At 38.6% G+C, this 23,598-nt stretch overlaps 1 protein-coding gene across 1 annotated transcript; it reads right to left on the reverse strand.

Moving 5' to 3' along the window:
• Positions 1 to 19,182: 19,182 nt before the first annotated feature.
• Positions 19,183 to 23,242, reverse strand: LOC145780002 (uncharacterized). Its single transcript, XM_082591699.1, has 4 exons — positions 23,038 to 23,242; positions 22,077 to 22,241; positions 21,251 to 21,357; positions 19,183 to 19,640 (listed from the first exon to the last, which is right to left on the reverse strand). The coding sequence occupies exons 1-4, from the start codon at positions 23,130 to 23,132 to the stop codon at positions 19,501 to 19,503; spliced, it is 507 nt and encodes a 168-aa protein (XP_082447825.1). The 5' UTR covers positions 23,133 to 23,242; the 3' UTR covers positions 19,183 to 19,500.
• Between the last annotated feature and the right edge of the window lie 356 nt (positions 23,243 to 23,598).

Below are 23,598 nucleotides of genomic sequence, written 5' to 3' on the forward strand. Positions count from 1 at the left end.
GCTCATAGAACTGATCCTTGGCCTGCAGTGTTGGCGCATACACACACACGAGGTTTGCAGGACCTTCATGCGTGGAAAGGCGCAGTGTAAGGATTCTTTCTGTGCCTCCCGTAGGGGGTTCTATCATGTGCAGCATGGTATTTCTAACGGCAAAGCCAACCCCATGTTCTCTGGTTTCATCCCTTGCTTTCCCTTTCCAGAAGAAGGTACCGTATAGGAGTCCTCCTTTAGGGACCCACTGTCAGGAAGTCTTGTTCCTTGCAAAGCAGCTATATCAATGTTCAATCTGTAGAGTTCGCGATCGATCACTGCAGTCTTACGAAAGTCCTGTATATCTCTTAAGTCGTCGGATAGACCAGTACGCATAGTTCGTACATTCCAGCTTGCAATACAAATGGCTGGAGTTTTCTGTTTACTTCTGTCATTTCTTACTTTGTTGTCTGGTGTATGGCATACAACCCACCTATCGAGTAAGACTCTAAGCTCCACACACCCAATGAAGCAGGTAAGTCGTGACGGGTCAGCACCTAACTGGCCGGGGGCTGCCCGGCTTAAAGCGGGCGGTAGCTGTATGGAGGTCTTGCGCTGCCCAAAAACACAACAGGACCCCCCTCCCTGCCTCTCCGGCGTGGTCCGAGGGAACGCAAAGCGTGACACTCGGCGACGGTTTGGCTGCAGGAATTGCTGGAAGGATGTCAGAGTTTGACAGTCGACCGCCTCACGTACTCCACTCCGGATTTTCTGTCTGGGTTGACTCCCGTAGCCTTTTCCAGGACTGGATGTAGCCGCAAGACAGCGGAGGTTTTTGAATCAGGGTTTGCCTTCCCCTAGACGAACTACCGTCCAAGGCTGACGGGCTCCGTCTGTTGTTGTACTGTCTTTTGTCTGACCTCTCACCTGTCCAACATGGTTAGACCTGCCAGGGGCTACGAGCCCCCGTCGGTATAGCCCACAGGATCCTTGAGGTACTCAAGCCTCCCCACCACGGCAAGGTAACAAGTACGGGAGAGGCTGACACCGCGGCTGACACAGTACCACCGCGGCTGACACAGTGACAAATTAGTCTAAAACCAAAAAATCTCCTAAAATTCAAAATTAGTTGTGTTCAAGTTTGACGCTTACAATAAATAAATTCCAAAATACGCCACAAAACCAACCAACTTTGGAAATTTATAGAGCAGCAAGGGGAACTTCAAATGGGCAACATTAGGTGCCAAAGGAGCAATATTACGTCATTATGAGTGACAATGGACGGATTTGGAAGTCCTTGGCACTTGAAGATTCAAGAATCCAATCCCAACTCAATGTTGTGTCATAATAGTAGGTTTTAGTAATGAAAGGCCACCGTGATTGAGGACTGGGGTATAAGGGAAGAAACATTACATCATAATTGGGGTTTCTGAAAAATTAATGAAGGGTTTGCGCAAACTCTCCAAATAGGCTATCATAATTGATAATAAGATGTAAAATGTAAACCAAGTCATTTGTGTAGTCGTACAAAAACTATTCGACAAGTAATGTGCAACCTAAGGGCGGTAGGCACTTTAACATACTGATATCCCATTGAACCACGAACCATCAACCAATCAGAAGCTACGCTGTTCATGACGTCATCAAGGTTGCGTTTCTCGGAACAAAGGAAAAATGCAACTTCCCACCACTGCTATTGCTCTTGTTTGTTGTGTAATTACCAAAAAAAGTTTAAAGTAATAATTAACTCTCTGGCTGAATGCTGAAATGGTCACAATTGGACGGACAACCTAACATCTGATGGTTCGTGGTTCGTTCAATTGGATATCAGTATGTTTAAGTTCCTACTCCTAAGGGCGCTTGTCGTTTGGTTGAGAAAATGTTGCCAGGCCAAGACTACCCAGGTACCAAAAATGTATAATTTTGCATCGTTTTTACGTTGCTAAACGTTTAAAAAACCCATGTAACTTGGTTGTTTTTAGTAAGCTGGTTCTATCAGTTTGTGATTTAATTTCCACCTTTCGTTGTAATAAACTCATCAAGCTTAAATAATCTCAGAGTAAGTAGGCTGCGCATTGCGCAACGAACTCCCACAGCCACAGTTATCACTACTTGCTGCTGACAAGTCAAAGAAAACATCTATGTCTTTTGATGTTGCCTATTTGCGTCACATGTTTGTGCTTTTTTTTTATAGTGATACTTGCTCTTGCTATTTCTGTTACGTTTAGATGATGTCACATCATTATGCCGATTTGAGATATAATTTAATTCATGACGTTGTATGGACGAAAAACTTTTACAAGTTTTATAGGCCTACTCTGCTGAGAGTAAAAAAGAAACACAAATGATAAATATTGGAGAAATTGAGTCTCCTTACACAACTTAAGAATCGAACAACGCAAAACTGCTGAAACAAAACGTTTTGTTTAAGTGAAAGAATCACTGTAAGCAACCAATGTTAAAACGTGCGCGCAAGAAGTCATGGGAGTGTGACGTATCAAAAATTTGAACAGGTTGTTATTTTTCTACATCAATGTGACGTTAGTTACTACTTTAAAAAAAATTATACCTTTGCTTCTGTAGAAAATCCGCAGCAAACGCCTTTTTTACGTGTTTAGTATCGGCCAAATTTTGCCGATACTAAAAAAATGGCCGATATCACCGATACCGATATATCGGCACATCTCTAACTGTATCCCTTAGTTGCTGTTACTGTATCCGATACTGTATCCCTTAGCTTCAATTCAAGCAGGAAAGCTTTTGATTTTTACGTTGCTTCAACGATTAACAACATTGAATCCGCGTCACAAAGGTGATTTCTTTGGTAAGAATCAATGGGAGTACCAGTAGCCTACTTCTACACTAATCCCGCGCAGCTTAGTTCAAGTCTTAAGTCACAATCTCTGGCTTTGATCTCCGAGTAATATTGATGCAAAATTAGTTACAAAGGTTGGTTACAAAATTAGATTATATGAGTAGTAGGGTGGCTCATTTTCCTTGATATTCTTTAAAATTTTTGTCAGTTTGGAATAACGTTCCATTTTGCTCACTGATATTTGTAAACCAAAAATTTTTGTTGGGTTTTGACCTTTGACCCTGGTTCACCCAAGGAGAAATTCTGACTTTTTCTGAAAACTTAGTAAATTTCGAAGTGGTTTAGTAGTATCTGAAGAGAGGATTTCTCAAAATTTGATCACGTGATTTTGACGTCAGTTCCTCTGTTAACTTCCACGTGGAACATCTTCACCCTACTCCAAGTCTGAGAGTCACTAATAGTGCATGCTTTTAGTGTCATTTTAGTTGATTTTACAGTCTTTTCGCAATCAGTGAATCTATAACATAGACCAACAAAAAAATTTTGGCACAAAACATGAGAGTCATTTTAGAGTATTTCAAGGCCCCTGATTCCGAAAATGCACTTAGTTTTTTCGAATTGGCTCTAGTTTTCGAGATATTCGACAATGAAAATATTTTTAAAATCGTTTCTCAAAAGCTTTCAATTAGCAAATTACTTATTTTCAGCCCTGTTTACCATTATGATGTCATAATTGCACTTGTCTAGTTCAATTGGTTCATATTGCACGAAAGTTCAAAACGCAAGCAAAGGTTGAAATGAACTGTGTTTAACGTAAGGGAGACATAAATACACAATGAAAACAGTTGTGAATCAGTAGGCCTACATCACAAGAAAAATATCCCGAAAGTCATGTGCTTATGAATGCAGCTTTATATTGAAAAGGTAGTTCTACTGAACTGGATACTTGTACAAATGAAGTTTTATTCTAAGCCTTTGCTAAGGCCAAGTCTTTGCTGCAAGAAGTTTTTTTCTGGTCTATAGGCTAATAAAATATGCCTTTGACAAGTAGGATGCTGTACAAACAAACCAGATATATTTTGCTGCATGAGGCAACCCAGAGGACCAACGCATTCTGCGATAGATACAGCGCTACATAAAAACAAGCATTATTATTATTACTTTGACATGAAGCTGGGTGATCAAGATAAGTCCTGGGTTCCTCCTACAGTATGCAAACATTGCACTCAAACCCGTTTCTGGGCTCAAGGCTAAGAAGTTCAGAGTGCCATGGCATAAAGAGAGCCGTGGAATCACCATGAAAATTGATACTTCTGCACGGTGAGGATGTTCGAAGGAAATTGGAACATCATGTTTACATGGAGTGTGCAAGGCAGTCATTGCATGGACGATTGGACGTTGCTGTTTCTTGTTTGCCCTCTCTAGTTTCAAGTGGTGATTTTCTTGAAACAATAGGAAAACGGGCATGACTGAGAGTAACCTCAATACCTTTAGTAATGTTTTGGAGCAAGGTCAAGTTTTTTCTCAAAACCATTACTACCAGTCTACCACATACTGCAGTAGTTAAAGATTTAGTTATCAAAAGTGGTAGCTGCAATGTTGGCTCCACATCTCGATCAACATGGCATTCTTGACTCCAAGGCCAAGATTACGTTCTTCCGCAGCAAGGATAAAATTCTAAGCAGCTACTTTAATGAAGAACATAACTTTGTATTCTGTAATTATATAAATGGCCTTCGTACCTTGATGGGTGTTGCTCAGTAGGCTAAGAGTTGCGTTTGTTCATCGATAGCTTTGTTTTGCTTATTTGTCTAGTTTGTTACGGTAAGCAAAACAATGTATGCATTTTGTTTGTACTTAGTAGCTTACTTAGTAAGTCTGAGACTGTTGAAGTCAACAAATATATTAATGCAAAACACAAGTTATATATTCTACATCTTGTATCCTCAGGCTTACTTCACATCATATTTTGATTGTTACTAGGCCAGTAAACGTTAAATAGCTGTTTGTTTGGGTTGTAATCAACGTGATTGGTTCCAAATAGCGTTTATACAACTCAGAAATGTGCCTGGGATTACTTCCAGTTTTGTCTATGCAGTAAACGACACGACGTTAAATCGAGAGGGGCTCAAAATTGCGAAAAAAAATTTTTTTTCGCTGTAACTCAAAAACTAAAGCCAATTCGAGAAAAATTAGTGCATTTTCAGAATCAGGGGCCTCGAAATACCTTAAAATGACTCTCACATGTCCTGCCTTTATATAAAAAAAAGTTTTGTTGGCCTATGAAAACCGATAAACATCGTCAAATGATTCAAGAAACTGAATACAGTAGATATTTACTACGTGAAGGGTGCACAAAGAAAATCATGTCTGAAATGTGGTAGAATTCGACATTTTGAGAGTAATACACGTGTCAGTGTTCATGAAGTTACTAATTAAACCACTTTGCTTGCTACAAGTTTGTGTTACTGCCTCTTATTGTGTCCATTAAGATGCTAGAGTGCATTAGAAGATAGCGAGTGAGCAGTTTCAGGGATAAGCAAAAACTCGATATTTTGAAAAAATTCAAACCAGGTGAACCAGGGTCAAACGTTAATATTTTTTTGTGAAATTTGGTGTTGGAGATACATTTACCAAAAGGAACAATATTCCAAACTGACGAAAAATTTAAAAGAAAAAAAAGTTTTTTCGAGATTTTGCGCAAGCCTAATAAGTAGTCTATTACAGCAAGATGCAGCAAAATTTGTTAAGTTTTGGTATTACAGTAAGAAAGAAAAGGCCCAGGGAAAATTATGAAAGTAAGAATGAGGGCGATGAACCTACTTGCTCTACGGCAGTGGATAAAAATAATAAAGTCACCGCTACGGTTATTAATACTCAAAAACACGTGTGCAGTATTGCAACAATCGAAAAGTGGATCAAAGAAAAAAAATTCAAGTGGCTGCGCTATGAAGGCGACGATGGTCAAGTAAATCTAATGTGGTGCATCTTTCTACATTGCACAGCATCACTGCAGTAGTGCAGTACATATCAAAAAGTTGGTCGGCATCCTGCATAAACTGGGACTCCCTATCCAAGAATGTATCACCCTGCTTCTTTTTTGATCAGCGATCAAGCAAACTAAACAAAGTAACTATATATAGCCTTAATCTTCTTTGTAATGGTTATGATTTGAAGTGGATACACATTACACCAGATCCATCTGTCATACAGTTCTTTGGCAATCACTCTCGCGGCATCTTCTATTCTAAAATTCTTCCAGTGAAGAATTCGTTTTATAACTTGCCTATTTGTTGGCAGTATTCCGGGAGGAAAACTTTCAATACTGGTGAAGCTATGACCACTGTGTAAAACGGATGCAACCTAGTTCGTACCATGAACAGTTCGGACCGTCAGTTCGTACCTTGAAAAGATCAAGAAAAAAAATTAAAAAAAGCCGAAGTCGCTGATCGCAGTTTCCGCAATCATTTTAAAATTTTCCCCCTGAAATGATCGAGAGAAAAAATAGCTCAAAACCGAAGTCCGCTGATCGCAGTTTCCGCAAAAAATTTTCCGCAGTTTCCGCTAACTCAAACCATAGAGTAATCTATGCTCTAACCCTCGCTGATCGCAGTTTCCGCAAATTTTTTTCCGCAGTTTTCGTTAACCCTTACCCTAATTCTAATCATAAAGTAATCTATACTTTAACTCTAACCCTCGCTGATTGCAGTTTCCGCAAACATTTTTCCACAGTTTCCGCTAACCTTTACCCTAACCATAGAGTACCGGTAATCTATGCTCTAACCCTCGCTGATCGCAGTTTCCGCAAACATTTTTCCGCAGTTTCCACTTACCCTAGCTGTAACCATAGAGTAATCTATGCTCTAACCCTCGCTGATCGCAGTTTCCGCAAACATTTTTCCGCAGTTTCCACTTACCCTAGCTGTAACCATAGAGTAATCTATGCTCTAACCCTCGCTGATCGCAGTTTCATTTTTGCAGTTACATTTTTCCGCAGTTTCCAAACTCCGATCAGCGACTTTGGGTTTGTGCTATTAAACTGCGATCAGCGACTTCGGCTTTTTCTAATTTTTTTTCTCAATCTTTTCAGGGTACGAACTGACTGTACGAATGGTTCAAGGTACGAACTAGGTTGCACCCATGTAAAACCTTGGTATTTGATGCACTTCTACATGTCTCCATTGCAAGTTCCTTTGTTACACGGTAGTTGGTAAATCAAAATATAGAGGTATAGGAATAGAGTATTAATAGTAATCAGATCTGAAAAAAATTCGTTATTAAACTCAAGTTTCTTATCATTGTCATGACAAAAATGATAATGATTGCCATTATAAAAAACAAATAATATTATTGTTGCTATTAATGTATCTGCTGATATCATTCCAAAATATTTGGTAACAGTTGCACGGCCAAAAATTTATATAATATGGAAATTTTGTGCCGATTTTCATGAAAAATACCGTAACTTTTTTTTCTAATCAAAATCCGGAAAAAGTTTCTATTAGAGATAATACCTAGTGTAAACAGTGTTCAGTAAAAAATATTTTTTCAAACCATAACAGAACAACTACGGTACCATCAGGGATACCATACATATTTAGGCTAGTTTATGACACATGCAGGCTAATAAACAACTGTTAAAATAAGTCTCATACTCATCCACTTTGATGGTCAGCAAACTGATATCATATCTATATATTGTAACATCTCTCATTGCAACAAAAAAAGTTAGACTACTTTATATGCCACAATCAAAACAAATATGATCGCCAACAAACTAAGGAGGCAATTCCCTGCCAATAATATAAATAACAAAAAATCCGCTGGACCTAGGGAGCTTGCCTGTTTTCTTTCCTTCAAAAAAAAACATGATTCGAAGTGAAAATAGTAACTTCTTTTTCCCGCTTGGAACCGTGAAAAACAGCGGCACGACAAAAAAAAATGCAAAATAAATTTAGCGGCAACGGATTGCTAACCATGACTTAACAAACTAGAAAAAAGCAGTGGATTCAAACCATGAGCGGAGGTTCGTTGCAAGCACTCCCAAATAACCAAAATACAATTTTCTGAAAAATAATTTTAGTTTGTTTCATTCCGTCAAATTGACATGAGCGACCTTACGAGGTTATGGATTTAGAAAAAGAGGAAAAAATCAGTTAAGTGACCTGCATGGATTAAAAAAAAAATACAATAATCATAAACTTTATAATATAATATTAGTTACGCTTTATTTTGTTCCTATTGCGAATCACATTGAAATAGGCCACATAATTGAATCTTTATCCTCGGGCTGGGAAAGCTTCTTTGTGAACTTAATCCTGGCAGTTTCGCATACTTATAGAGTCGTTGAACCAGGTTGAACCACTGACGCAGGATCAGCTACCGAGATTGACGGAGTGAAGTTTCCGATTGTTGAAATGTTGTGGCCGGGGAATTATTCCATCTGGTCACAGCGGTAAACCATAATCTCTTCGTGGGAAAATTGTAGCATAAGATTCTCGGATCCGTTCGTCTGTAGGCTATGCAATGACCGAAAAGAAACACTCCTCTGAAAACGTCTATTCAAGAATTGTATTTCTGTAAAATTAGCCTCAAGGCTGTCGAAATTGCGACGTAACACCGTACTCCACTAAAACTTGTCATTACAATACAAATTACTGAGATAAAGACGGAAATTTCGTCCAGCTGGCAAGCACTATGCAAAACGGTTAAATATGCGACCAACCTTTCAAGCAACAATTTTAAAAGGACGAGAATAGATTGCAATATTTCAAACACACGTAGGCAGCTACTGTGACGTAATCATGATAAGCATTATGAAGCTATTCCAACACCTGTTGGCTTTGGCTTACACCATATCTCGTAATTCAAGATTTAACGATGATGTAATGTTTCAACAGGTGTGACCAGAGGTGATGCAATCTTTGCTAATTTCTAGCAATAGCTCCCAGCCAGCAAGCTTATATGGGCCCCACATGGGGACCCATATGGGCTGATGTACGGGCCCCATGTGAGATGCCCATATGGGGCCCATACACATTGTGTCCGCGGGCATCACATTGCCCCCATATAGGCTGCCCATATTCATTTATGGGTTTCATGTGGGTTGCTCACACTCAACCCACAAATCTAATATGGGCTGCCCATATGTAACCCATAAATCTAATACAGGCTGCCCATATGTATATCAGGTATATAACTGCAGACAGATGCCAAAGTGCCAAACTGCAAGCAGTGAACTTTGCGCAATGCATAGCAAGGTGCCCCCAGTAAAGTGCTCAATCGGCGTAAGCCAAGAGCGCCAACTGCAGACAGTGCACACGATGTGTTTTATTTTGATCATCAACGCACGAGTAGGTATATAGCTCCATGTGACATTTTCCTATTTGTGGTACGTAAGCACAAAAAATAGTACTACTGCTAACCTTGCCAAAGTGCTCCAACTGCAAGCAGTGAGCTTTGCGCAATGCATAGCAAGGTGCCTCCAGTAATTTTGCTTGTTCAATTTCATTTTGTGTTTGTTTAAAAGATCAACAAAAGTCGTTTGAGACAACTAAAAAATCTCAAAGTCTAGACAAATGCTGATCGAGGTGTATATCATATTAGTATGGGTTGCCCACAAACCTTTGAATCACTGTGTGGGTAGCCCATGGTCTGCCCATAAAAAATGTGGGCAGTCCATGGTCTGCCCATAAAAAATGTGGGCAGCCCATGGCCTGCCCATGAAAAATGTGGGTAGCCCATGGTCTGCCCATAAAAAATGTGGGCAGCCCATGGTCTGCCCATAAAAAATGTGGGCAGCCCATGGCCTGCCCATGAAAAATGTGGGTAGCCCATGATCTGCCCATAAAAAATGTGGGCTGCCCATGTTCTGCCCATAAAAAATGTGGGCAGCCCATGGTCTGCCCATAAACAAAGTGGGCAGCCCATGGTCTGCCCATAAACAAAGTGGGAAGCCCATCAATATTTCATGCTTAGCCCATGATCAATAATTTTATGTGGCTAAATTTCTTAAAATGCATTTATATGATCACGCATTTGAAGATTGGAAGTTTTATATTCCACCTTGTCATTTAGCAACACATTCTGCAAGAAAGCCCATATTGGGCGCATATGGCAAAAACAAAAAAACCCACATGCCCACAAGCCCATTAAAATAGTATATGGGGCCCATATGGGCTTGCTGGCTGGGAGTCCATTACGTCAGACGCCAAGATTCAGTAGACCTGAACGGTTTTATGTGGCGTTTGATTTAAAAATTGTCCGGAACACCATCCACTAGATGCCGCTGAATGGAGAGCAGTCCTTAAAAAGCGTTGCTCAAGCGCGCACCCCAAGAGTCAAACCAGTGCCGCTTGATCTTGAAGCTTCTTTGTTCACGAAGTCACACTGATCAACTGCGCTATCGGGCGGACAGCAATACAATAACCAGCTGGAAGAAGCAAAGACATAAAGTCATCGAGTCAACTGCACCAAGACACAGTGTAGCCGAGCTCCTGCGACTTTTTCTTTGAGACATTATTGTGTTCAGTTCAGTTGTTTTTATTTCTGACCATCACAGCAAAACAATGCACTTCAATATAGCAAAGGTCGAGAAAAGGGTAAAAGCGACAAAACGCGAACGTTTTTAACGTGCTTGTGACCGAAGTAAGTCATTAAGTTGAAAGGATTTGGCACGGTCGCAACTCGCAACACCTTCAGAAAAATTTAAGATATAAAGGGAAATAAAAGAAAATGTTACAAACAAAAATAAAAAACAGGCCACTTAGCTTTAGCTGATATTTTCAAGAATTGTAGGCAGGCTAAATAAACATTTGCTATGAAGATCGGCCATGGTGCATTATCAAGAGTGCTGATGGTCGTGAGGGCCCTGAGGAGAACACACCTTGATGCGTTTAGCTCATAGCAAAGAAGAGCAAGGCAGGCAAAGAAAACCACACAAAGAAATCCTACCACGGGCAAAGCCATTTCAAGCGCAACGCACCAGGCCTTGCGCGACTCACAAAATAGTTACAATTTGACAACACCAAGCAATGACATAAAACAAACAAGCAAAAACAACATTATCAATATGTTGGAAATCAAATTATACCCAGGTAAGTTATGTCTTGCAGATATCAAGCGTGCTTTGATGTAAAGTTACGTCGATAAAGCGATAATTATAAGATCCCAGCCAGCTAAATTCGTCACCTCCAGGGGTGCCGAAAGCTGGGGGGGGGGCAATGGTGCCCTTTTAAGGTCATGTAAGCTAATGCACATTTTGCAATACGATATGACAATTTCAGCTATTAGCTGTTAGTCTGATTATAATCTTTCATTTCTGCCCACGACACAAAATTCTGTATCACAGTAGGTTAATTAGCCTACATCATCATAACATAGCATGATGCCCTCCCGTGCCATTGTTCTTTGTATACCGGACACTTGTATCATCACTTGATGATGAGCTGATTGATGAGCATTATTGCTATATCTTAAAACTTTACAAAAAAATTGGCCATTCAGCAACAAAAGCGCCCTTTTTTCATAATCCTGCTCAAAAACCGTTCCGGTGCCCCTGGTCACCTCTGCAACGTTGAATCAATGCAAAAAGGATAGGCCCCGCTAGCTGGTAACCTAGGCTATGTAGTAGTGGCATGTCACAGTAATATGAGAAATTTGTGTTACTGTATGTTTTGTTCCCTTGTCTCTGTAGTTTTGCTATACGGTACGGTAAGTCAAGTGTGTCATGATTAGGAATTTGAAACGCTAGCTAGCGCATACTTGCAATCAGTGGGTTGATACATATAGTCTACACGTAGTTTTACGTCTTTTTAGTGTTGTGCATCTGCTGCATATGACAGTGCGTTTGTGCGTCGTGATTTAGTGCATCGCTTGGAACATTTCAACCATACCGGTACTGGGTTTTCTCTTAAACCAACGCGTCCAGTGTTGAATTTCATTGTGATGACTTTTTTCAGTCATTAAGTCGTTGCATCTTTCAGTCAGTTCACCGCGCTTTGTTCGCAGTTATGATACCAGTTCAGTTGTGGTGTCAGTTTAATTTATGTTACGAGTCATGATTTGGTTCAGTTCACCACGTTCTGTTAGCTAGACATTTTTCGATAGCAACCTTTTGAGTAAATGCGTCCTGATGGTTTGAAGATTTGTTTTCTGCAATAAACTCATACATGTAGACATCCAGAAATCATTCCACTTGACCAACCACGAACACTGCATCATTCAGGAAACACCGGCAAAATTTATGTCTGGCAAGACGTTCAGTATTTAGTTTTTTAAACTTAAGGGCCACAGGTTATTACACGAAGGCCTATGAAATAGCATGGGCTCTATCCAAGGGGGGTGATCACCCCCCACTAATTGGAGTGGGGGGTGGTCAATGCAAAATCCCCCCCCCCACTCATTTGGCTTTGAAAAGGTTTTGTGATATTTTATTGATCAAATTTTGAAAAAAAAATTTTCGCTGTTAGCACATTTTGAATTTTTTATCAATATGAATATACAGTATATTTCATTTCAATATGATTTTTGGTTTGGCAACCCTGAACTACGAGCCAGGCGTTTACACTGTGTTTTAACTTAGTTTGCTTGGTAGCCACTCTAACAAGAAAAAATTCTGCCACTGCAAATGACTAGAATGACACCGCCAACCAATCAGAACATGTTAGGGGAGATGCAGGACCTATTATACATTTTTTTCTTTTTTGCTCTCATTTTTTCAGCTCATATCAAAATTAGACAATTTTTTTACAGAATACGGCCAAGGTCAATGGTTATTGACTGTATAAATATCTTGATAATCGGATTTATTTTTGTGAAGTTAGAGCTTATACAAACTTTTTTGAAGAGTGTATAATAGGTCCTGCCCCTGCAGGACCTATTATACACAAGCGAACATTGAAAAACAAAACATGTTTTTTCACTTTCACAGTAAAAACAAGAACATAAAAATGTGAAATAATAATACTTAGTGTTTATAAACACTTTAATTGCCAAAGTAAGATTGATTAGCATTACATCAATAGCTCTTAATTGGGGGAGAGGCGTCTTCATAAGGGGGGTGTTAAACTCTTTTCCGCCACGGCCAAAATTCACTATTTTTGTTGAAATGACTTTTGGAGCTTACGTGTAATATAATGTTGCTAGAAAAGTAAGGCTTAATTTTAAAACATACAAAAGTTAATTCTTCAAGTGCCTTAACTCATTGTATAATAGGTCCTGGACGTTACTGTATAATAGGTCCTTCAAGGAATCATTTTTATTTCTTAGTTAATACAAAAGTATCTACACAAGCAATCACTCTGAAATTTTGTGACAACCTAGGTTAATCACCACACAACCGTAAATAAATGCAAACTTTTGCAAAGAGCTTTAATAACAAAATTTATCGCGTTATTGCTGAACTTCCAAAAATTTACATTTTGACCCAAAAATGGAAAAGCCTGTGTTTCTCTTGAACCGAAAGCTTTTATCACACGAAACTTCATATAACTAAGTTGGACTAAAATCTCGATCCAAAACCATAAAAACCGAAAACATTCATTTTGAAGTAAAGAAAATACAGCGCTGTATAATAGGTCCTTCTGTATAATAGGTCCTGCATCTCCCCTATAAGAGGCTACCGTCCAATTGTGACCTTTCTCGCACTTAGCCAGAGAGTTAATCTTTGTTTTGAACTTTATTTGGTATAATTAGCCTACAGAAGAAAAAAGAGCAATAGCAGTTGTGAGAATCGAACCCACGTCAATGAAATGACTACTTTCTAACCCTAACCCCTAAAAAGCCAACTAGCTGCCAACTTAGTCGGCAGCAGTGGCCGAGTGGTTAGCGCGTTGGGCTAGCAGTCGAGAGCCTGCATGTTCGACTCCACCTCCCCCCGCACTTGCTGTTGTTTCTCTGGGGAAAAAATTTCACGATAAGTATAATTGCCTCTACCCAGTGATCGATTTCGAGTAATGGGTAGTACCAAATTTAAGTCATAAGTAGAGTAGACAACCGGAAACAGACATTGCCGTCGGTTGCAGCGTGTGTCAGGTGTACGTCAGAAGGCGTACACTGATGCATCGAGTTCAAGTCCGCTTTCTCGCAATGCAGGGTAAAAATATGAAAAAAACAAATAAACAAACAAACAAACAGCTGATAGAAAATCCAGCACTTGATTTGCTTTGTATCATCTTCTTTTCGCCCTTTTTCACGTCACGGAAAACGTAGTTTACGATTGGTTCGAGTTTTCATTTGCAGTGCCAGAATTATTTCTTGTTAAGTGACTACAAGTTTGCTTACCCAAAAATGCCCTTTCCGAAACATACTTTGTGAAACGACTTGGAACCCCAATGCTTCGATCAGAAAGAAGCTGATGCTGCAATGGGGGGTCTGGGGGGCGCAGCCCCCCAGAAGTTGAAATGCCTATGACGATTTTAGCCCACTGTCCAAAAATCACCCCCCCGAATTCTAAAAGTGGATAGAGCCCCTGTGAAATAGTCAAAAAAATAATAATTTGCAGAATAGGCTAATACAGTAAAATGAAATATGAAAAAATTTCAATTCCGTTTTGCAGCATGCCTTGCTTCAAGGTCACTAAAGTCAAACTCCACTCACAATTATTGTTTGGGCTATTTCATAGAACATCTTGTTAGCCATAAATTTTGCCGACGTTCCCGGTGTCATGCAGTGTTATGCTACTTTCTAACGGCTTTCTAAGCTGAAACAAAGCAAAACTAGGCTACATGTGGAAGTATTGTGGTCACTTGGTCAAATATTCATCACAGTTTATTAAAGTGAACAAATAATACACATGCAGTAATAGGCTAGGCTACTCAACAAGCCTACAATGGCTCTCGGATTTGCTCCACTGTTCAGCTGATAAAGATTGCTATTAAGTAGGCCTGTCAGCTTACATGGCTTTAACGTTGTCAGAGGAACGTGTCTGCCCCGATACCTCAGTTGGTTAGCGCGTGACTTCGTGGACGAAGAAGAAGCTTCAAGATCAAGCGGCGCTGGTTCGACTCTCGGGGTGCGCGCTTGAGCAACAAATTATAAGGACTGCTCTCCATTCAGCGGCACCTAATGAATGGACTAGTTCCTTGGCAACAACACTTCAACAATCGGAAACTTCACTCTGTCAATCTCGGTAACCGGCCTTTCGTCAAAGCCTTTACAAGTATGCGAAACTACCAGAACCAACCAACCAAGTTTAACACAACAAAATGTAGCAATATTTAACAACAGACTACGGTAGGACATTTCGTAGCCTACATTGACGTCACGATACATTTTTGAGCAAAAGAAACGATCAGAAATCACCGAACTACGTCCAGCAGGACGGATCAGACTTCATTGTTGGGACAAGCTGACCCGGTAGATTGGACCACCAAACCTAATAAGATACAGTGCAATTATTGTGTAATGTTACATGAAAACAGTAGCTAGCCTACTAATAGGAACTCTAGATCGGTTACAGTAGGTAGCAATTTTGTTAAACCCCAGTTTGAATGACCCTTGTCGTCGTACGCATACGCTTAGACCGGTGAAAAACAAGGAAGCAAATCATTATGTCCACCTTCAGTCATGTAAAAACGCGTCCTGCTGAAAGACGCACCGGCGTGCTCTTGAGTGGTACCAAATATTCATGGCAGAGTTTTAAGATGTCCAAAACTGTGCTCCTTCGCCACCGAGCGCCGTGTCAGCTGTCGAAACTGGCGTATGCAGACTAATCTTAAAACCCTGCCATGATAAATTCTCACCATGTAGGCCTAGGTCGTTTACATACATAAAATAAACAGTGATGGTGGACGATAAGGTAGCAGCATTGGCGTAATTTTTTTTTAAATTTGACGAAATTAGGGGTGCTCTAAGTTATCTTATGAAAATTGTCAATATAGGCTAATCAATTGAAAACCTGACCGATGGAAAATGTTAAAACAAATGACTCAATCTAATAGTAAATTCAACCATGTTTAGCCTACGTCATGAAACGTCGAATCAACATAAAAGAAGATAATTTTGTCGTATGTGTAATCGAATAGACTGCAGCGGTATGTCAAACGATCAGATAGAAATGATAACAAGTACCATATTTACTTGATTGTAAGCCGCGCTTGATTGTAAGCCACCCTTGATTGTAAGCCGCATGTGATAGTGTTAAAAATTTAATGTAAGCCGCAAATACTGTTATATATATGATCCATGGCCACCTGGAGATGCGGCCTGATTTGTCACATTTTGCAGATTTTGGTTACAGCTACTGCTAGTGCTTGACTGACATTTTTTGAGATGTTTTTACTTTTTGCGGTTTCCTAATGACATAAAACTTTTTCGTTGCCTTGGGGAAGCAGTAGCAAATGAGAAAAAGTAAGTTGAAAAACGCAAAATCAGACAGTGTTATTGAAAATTAACAGTCTGACTAAAATCTTCGAAATCAAATTTTCTTTGTTTTTCAACATGTGAGGATGTTAAAACCTTTTGTGTCATCTGGGGAAAAGAATAAAGAAAGCGTAAAAATCTAATTTTTAGAAAAATTTCTATAAACGTTTGCCCAAAGTTAGAAAAACCTGGAAATTTCTGCAAAATGTGACTAATCAGGCCATATCTTCAGGTGGCTATGTATGATCTTATAATTTTACAATATAATTTTGAAAACCGCAAGGTTGGCAACCCTGACCATAAATAAAACTGACAACTCCTTTTTTCTTTCGAATGTACGTCATAAATCCATGTGACAATTTAAAATGCACGTCACAACTTCACAATTGTCGGCATCAGACAACGCAGTAGGGCAAAACATCTATGGCAAAGTCGACAAGGAAAAAGAAAAAATGTAAGCCGCCCTTGAATTTAAGCCACAAACATGATGGAAAAAAAACTTTATAAGCCGCGGCTTACAATCAAGTAAATACGGTATTGCATGCAAGGCGAAAGTGATCTTACATTGAATATTGAAATATATTCGACTTTAATTTGTTCACGTCTGCCTTATAATGCGGCTTGCTATAAATTAATCACATCCAAATTTGTTTCTGCGGGTCGTTGTCTTGGAAACAACTCCGTGACAAGTTCTTCCATGTTTAATTTCTCCGCCAATTCGCGATGACTACCTATAACGGCCAAATTGTTCAGTGGTTGTTGCGTTTGAATGCTGCGAAGGTAGGTCTTCAAGCGTCGTAATAACGAAAAGGAACGTTCGGCTTCACAGGAAGAAGTCGGCATAGCAATGTAAGTTACCAAAGCTGCATATATATTTGGCATTATATCGATCATTGACGGCTGTGCAATGAATTTCTGAAGTAGCGTATTCACTGTCACAACATCACCGTCACGTTTGCAACAAGCGAACCACTGTTTGCGTTGCTGTTTGTGACGTCACAGACATCGGTGAGATTAAAAGAAGTCCGATTGCCGCAGTTTGCAGAAAAACGCTTTGATCGTACAATTTGCTCTCCCAGTCAGCAAAGCTGGTCTTTTTTACATTGATTCAACGTCTGCAGACGATAAATCAATGTAAAAAGGACCAGTTTTGCTGGCTGGAACATACTGCATAGTGTTATGTAACACAGAACTAGTAAACTCTTTAAAGTTTAACCCAGTGGTTCTAAACCTTTTTTCTATCAAGCCCCATTTCAATAATGGTCATGAGCCTCGCGCCCCCCTAGATTTTAATTAAGTATATATCATACCAAAAAAATTGCATTTTTGTCTGTTTATTGTACACATCAGTGAGATATTTGACACTGCTTCTTAGCAACTAGATTTTTAATGCGAGGTTTAACTCCAAAGAGTGAACAACGTAAGTCTCCTTCAACTCTCAACCTGTTTCTGTACTTGGTCTTGATAGCAACGAGAGCTGAAAATGCAGCTTCACAAAGATACGTGGATCCAAACATTGTTAGAATTCAAAGAACCCGAGTTGCGATAAGAGGGTAAACAGGAAGGTAATTGGCCCAGAACGTATCAAGTTCCAGTTGTTTGAAGTCTTCTTTAGCTGTGGAGTGAAATTTCATCAAAAACGCTAACAACAAAAACCCGAAAAAAGCTTGAAGCTGCAGAAATGTGGTTTTACCGAAGAATTCTCAAAATTCCATGGACAGCTTTTCGAACCAACAGAGCAGTTCTCCAACAGATGGGCCAGGAGCAGCAGATAATGAGATCTATAGAAAGGCAGCAACTGAAGTTCTTGGGTCACAGCATAAGGAAAGGCGAACTTGAAGATTTATCTTTAAGTGAAAAAACAATAGGAAAACGGTCAAGAGGAGCTCAAAGATTCACATTTTTGCACAATTTTCAACCACAAATCAAAAACCCTACTAAAATTTGGCAAGACGCACGAGATCGATCAAACTGGAACATCATTGTACATCGAGGGCTGTATCAGCCATGATACCTACAGAGAGAGAGAAATTTCATCTCAAGAAACTCCTCTTGTCCTTCTTCGAAAATATCAACTACTTCGCATTGAAACTGGTTTCTGATGAACTTCCAGGTTTCACGCTTCTCAATCCAGATCTGGAAAGTATTTGATGAACTCTGCTTTCAATTCATTAAGGTGGATTTCTATTTGTTTCTTCAACTCAGACTCAAAGTTACCATCTTTGAGAGCAGAATCCAAGTTACTGAAGCTCGCTGGATTTCCTTGTTCAATTCGACTCTTCCAGAGGTCAAGTTTGGCTATAAAAGTTAGAATGATGTCATGATGCCTAAGTAATGATGTTGATGTTTTTCCCTTGAAGCTAACGGTTGAGAGTATTCAATGCTTCGCAAATAAATACAATAAAATACAAAATATGACAAACAGCCATAGGTCCTAGGACATTAAAATAATTAAAAAAAATTGAAATTGTTGTAGAGCTCGCACCCCCCCTCAGAGAGGCTTCACGCCCACTGGGGGGGCGCGCCTCCCCGGTTAAGAACCACTGGTTTAACCAGAATTGTAAACAGTTGTAGGAAGTATCAGTTGTAATGTGCGTTGCAGCCTAGTCAGCACAGACATCTTCCCAATAATTACGCCCATTCACAAAAAACTTTTTTTTTGTAAATTGGTTAAACGAATAAATCGTATAATCCTATCAAAACGTCTGGCAAATAGGTGATTCGCTTAACCGATTTCGTCTGTAGTACAATCATGTCTGCCTTTGATGTGTGTGGCGCTGCGTGCCACACACACACATTTTGATATGCGTGCGCTACGCAAATGTAAAACACTGAAAATATTGCGCTTTGGTGAAACGACTTTCAAGAAAGAAAAAAAAACGTTATTTAGCAATGCAAATTTCCATTTGAATCGGTGTATTTTGTATGCAAATCAGGGCCCAGGGGTGCTCTCGCATTTATGTTGTTACCTCAGATTTTCATTTTGGGGTGCTCAAGCACCCTTCGCACCCCTGAAATGACGCCTATGGGTAGCAGTGCAAATAGCTTGCAGAAGTAGCCTATGTATACCTAGGTTGCTTTGAAGGTCCAGGCTTAGGCCAATTGCATTTTAAATATAAATCAGGTAACAATAAAGAGTTTAATATCGTTCACAGTTCAACTACTTTTATCAGTATCGGTAATAAAAATAAAAAACATGTTTCGGTAAATTGTTTTTCTAACTAGCAGTTTTTGGACAAACTACACTAAGAAAAGTCACTAAAGTGTAAGTTATGCAAGTTTTAATGTTACAATAATGCTAAATGCAATTAAGCCTATAACAATAAAAATAGCCTAAAATGACAAAAGTTGAATTAATCAAGCTTTCGATTAATAGTTATTCCCAAGTCATCTTCCAACAAAGCTTCAACTCGTGCCCGTTCCAGTTTATCAAGTTGGTCGCCAGGATTACTGTTGTCAGTGTAGGGAGGTACCAAAGCTTCAAATCGCAACGCTGTCAAAATAAAGTCAGTCGAGTTGTGAAATAGGTTGCTAAACTGTGGGTAGCCTCAAATTAAAGGTGGCCATTATTGGAAAAAACTCAGCCATTTCATCATCTGCCAGTCCCACACGTAAACGTGGGCTACAGAATAGTATTATATGCAAACAAATAGCAATTATATTATTAAAATTTTATTGCTTTTCACACAAACTACTATTTTGTAGGCATGTGACTGTAGGCTATATTCCTTTAGATCAGTGGTTCCCAACCTGTTTGTTGTCACGGACCCCTTTAAACAAATTACTAATTCTGCGGACCCCTACCTAATTTTTGCCTGAAACTCAATTAACATATTATTTACTATTGTAATAATTATGCTACTCAACTACTGTACTGTGTCATATTGCATTGCCGCTATGACTCCTGCGGCAGATATCAGGTTAAACAGTTGCTCAAATAAGAAAATGAATGAATTGTTCAAGAAATGTCAGCAGTATTTGAAGATTAAGGTGACCCAAAGTGCCATGCCGAAACTTTTTCAAGGTAAACAAATTTAATGAGAGGGCTGTTGTTGCTTTTCCTGAACTAAGCGACTGAACTGTGGTTGAGTTTTTGACAATTCAACACGCATGTCATCTTCAACGTCCAGGCGATTTCAATGTTTAGTTTTTATTGTAACAAGAGCTGAGAATCCTGCCTCGCAAAGGTAAGTGGCTATGAATGATAACAGAACAACAATCGCTTGCTTTGTCAAGAATGGGTAGGTTTGCAGTTGTGAGCACCAAAATTATTCCACAGTTTTTGAATGAAATTCAATGCGTAATAACTCTTTTGATCTCAAATCAATTAGGTCATCTTTATTGAGATCGTCATCGCTAATGTTGTTCAACTAAAAAAGAAAAGAATTTCGAATCCATGTTTTAACTTCGTTCGGCAGGTGTTCTAAATAAAAAAACGTTGAAATGAGATTTGCAGGGTTTCCAAGTGTGCGCAGAATTTTTCTCTCATAGTGATCAAAAGAGTACATTCTCTTTGAGTTTCATCCATCAAGATAAGATCTTCTAACATTGTAAAGTTTGCGTAATTACCTGTTTCCAACCTGCGTTTCCAAACCGACAACTTGGCTAAAAACGCTTTCAGTTTTTCAGCTGCATCAATTATTGTCACACCGGCTCCTTGAATGCCACGATTAACATTGTTAATATGACCGAAAATATCGGCAAGGTAGGCCATGCCGTATAGAAAACTTTTACTCTCAAATAATTTTGAGAGGGGGCTGCCTTTTGCTTTCAAAAGAGTTGATACCTCATTTTTTGTTTAAAGAGAGAAATGAAAGTAAAAAGATCATTTTTCGTTTTTTTTCTCCAAAATTTATGAAAGTAATCACGGACCCCCAAGGGGTCCGCGAACCCCAAGTTGGGAACCACTGCTTTAGATCCAATGGATTGCAGCATGCGTAGACAAGTCCATTTATCCATCACAGTGACACAACATTGCAACAGATCCAGAATAATTTACGATGCAATACGGATAGCGTATTTGAAAAATAAGTTGCAAACAAAAGCAACTTGATAGTAGGCCCTAACCATTTTGTAACATTTGAACATGAGAAGGAATCATACCTTTCAGTGAAGTTGGTTGACAAGCAATGAGATGCTTAATCTCGTGAGCTCTCATGGCTTGGTATTGTAGCCTCATTACTCTAATACGGTTCCTTGCTTCAGCAGCTCTGCGCAATAAAAACAACTCATTTCTATCAAACACATATCTGGCCCTACAGGGTTGTTTTTGTTGCAAGTTCATGCAACGAAGGCTTTTCTGGTCATCATCAAGCCTGATTGAATGCAAAAAATTGGAACATTCTGGAACACTGGCTTTTAGATTTGAAACGCAAGTTGAGTGTTTAACACCTTCCCTGGTTCAAAAATTGTATCTCAGAACACGACCAGCGGTGGGTTTGTGACAACTCGTTTGAACTTATTCTTCTTAATTTCGTCATACTTTATACCGCACGTAAAGGTGTGAACCAAACACTGTTCGAAGCCAGGTTTCTTGGTCGAAAGGAAATTCTTCTCTAAAACTTAATAGGCAGAATCACAAAATGCTTTGCTTCAAATAAACAATAAAACAAAAAGATTTTGATAGATACAAACACATCATAGATTCCTTATCAGAAATAAGAGCAATATAGTTTAGTTTCATCTCGATCTAAAGAACAAAATTTTATCAGTTAGTACAAAATTAGTACATTAATCCACACTTCTGACCAGCACAACCAAGAAGTAAAAGTAGAAAACTACATGAAGGTCGAGGAACAAATCACATGAAGTGTTCTTTATATGGTTATAGGCTTGTCACAATCATTATATTTTGCCATTGTTGAGAAGTGAATGAGTGCTGTTGTTGCTAACAAACATAATTATATACAATTTACAAACATATCTTTACTTCAATTGTCCGATAAGAATGCTGTGTTTCTGCTTTTCAGTATTTTCTTCTGGATTTAAGTCAGGATTCAATGACATTTGAACAGTTTTTGCATCTTTAACTCGCTTTTGTGTAGCATTCATGACGTCCTGTTGCCCTTTTGTTGGTTCTTCATAAGCCATGTACCTTTAAAGAAAACTCGCATAATCCATACCGTATATATATACCTATATAAATAAAAATGCCATAGACGCAGTCAAGGGATATCTAGAACAACTGTTGTTCTAGATATCCCTGACGCAGTCAGTAACTGCATGTGCCCCTATAGAATTATAAAAATGGTTACGTCATGAAAATAATGATTTATTATATGCACTATCTTCCTTTTGTGCATTTTCTTTGAATACGGTTTAATGGGAATCTAACTTTTGTGCAATATCTTCCCTCAAAAACGTTATTATCAATCATCATAAATTAATTTCTTTCTTAACTATGCTTGACTACACAAAGACTATAGTAGTAAAAATTGCCAAAGACTGGTTTTTAGTGCTGACTTGACACATAAAAATGTTGGACTTATTAAAGAACTCAAACTGCAATTAGTAGAGATATTTCATGTATTACGTTTTACTTCACATTATTATAACTAAAATTGTTTCAGAAAAATATACAATCATATTTTGAGAAAACTTAACGAAAAACTACAATATGTACTATGCAGGCAAAATAGTAAATTAGCAGTATGGCACAATATACACCAGTTACTGTATAGTTGCTGACACAAACCTCATAATGTCCTATTAACTGGAAAGGTGGCTATTGGCAAAAGACAAAATCAGACAGTACAATTTGATGTACTAATCTAAAGTTACCAAAGTATTTCAACAAGTTTTGAAGTCTGATTGATAAGATAAATTGTGTTTTCTGAATGCTTTGTTTTTGGTGTTACTGAAAACCACATTTTTCACATACAACAACCAACCTGGCCTTTTGCTGTTGCGTCATTTTTTTCAGCTCTTGGGGATTTTTTTTCTGCCAATTCTTTGGCTTTGTTTTTTCATTACTTGTGCCTCCCATACTGAACCAGCCTTAACTTTGCAATCCCATTTAAATTACAATGAAAGGAGAATTTCCAAATTTTACATCATTTAATAATATTATATAGGACATTAAATTTTACTCCACATCCTGATTGAAACAAAAAACAAAACAAAGTAATAGTACAATATTATTAAAGTCTGTAATGTTTAACAGTCTATTCTATAGCTTAGTAATATTTTTATATCTCATTGCTATCAGTTATGCACTAATCAAATAAATTAAAAAGCACATATTATATACTTTTTAGTGCTTTAAGGTCATCAAAAACATTCACCTATTTTACTATGTTCTTGGTGAAATTTCTCACATTAAAATAATCATAAATGGGCATTGGGCAAACATGGCCAGTTATAACAGCTATAATAAAATAAACTTAGCTGATAACTAGGCCTATATATAATACAAATATTACTTTCATTCATGATCAAGTACACTGTCAAAC

This window comes from Aplidium turbinatum, chromosome 11, assembly GCF_918807975.1.
Source record: "Aplidium turbinatum chromosome 11, kaAplTurb1.1, whole genome shotgun sequence".
In the NCBI taxonomy this organism is placed as follows: Eukaryota; Metazoa; Chordata; class Ascidiacea; order Aplousobranchia; family Polyclinidae; genus Aplidium; species Aplidium turbinatum.

What these genes read in the sequence shown, in the direction of transcription:
- LOC145780002 (XM_082591699.1), bottom strand. Translation starts at nt 23,132, where the DNA reads ATGGGAGGCACAAGTAATGAAAAAACAAAGCCAAAGAATTGGCAGAAA. An exon ending in ACGCAACAGCAAAAGGCCAG is followed by an intron (nt 22,242 to 23,037) that starts GTTGGTTGTTGT and finishes TTTTCTTTAAAG; the next exon opens with GTACATGGCTTATGAAGAAC. An exon ending in TCAACCAACTTCACTGAAAG is followed by an intron (nt 19,641 to 21,250) that starts GTATGATTCCTT and finishes TTATTTTGACAG; the next exon opens with CGTTGCGATTTGAAGCTTTG.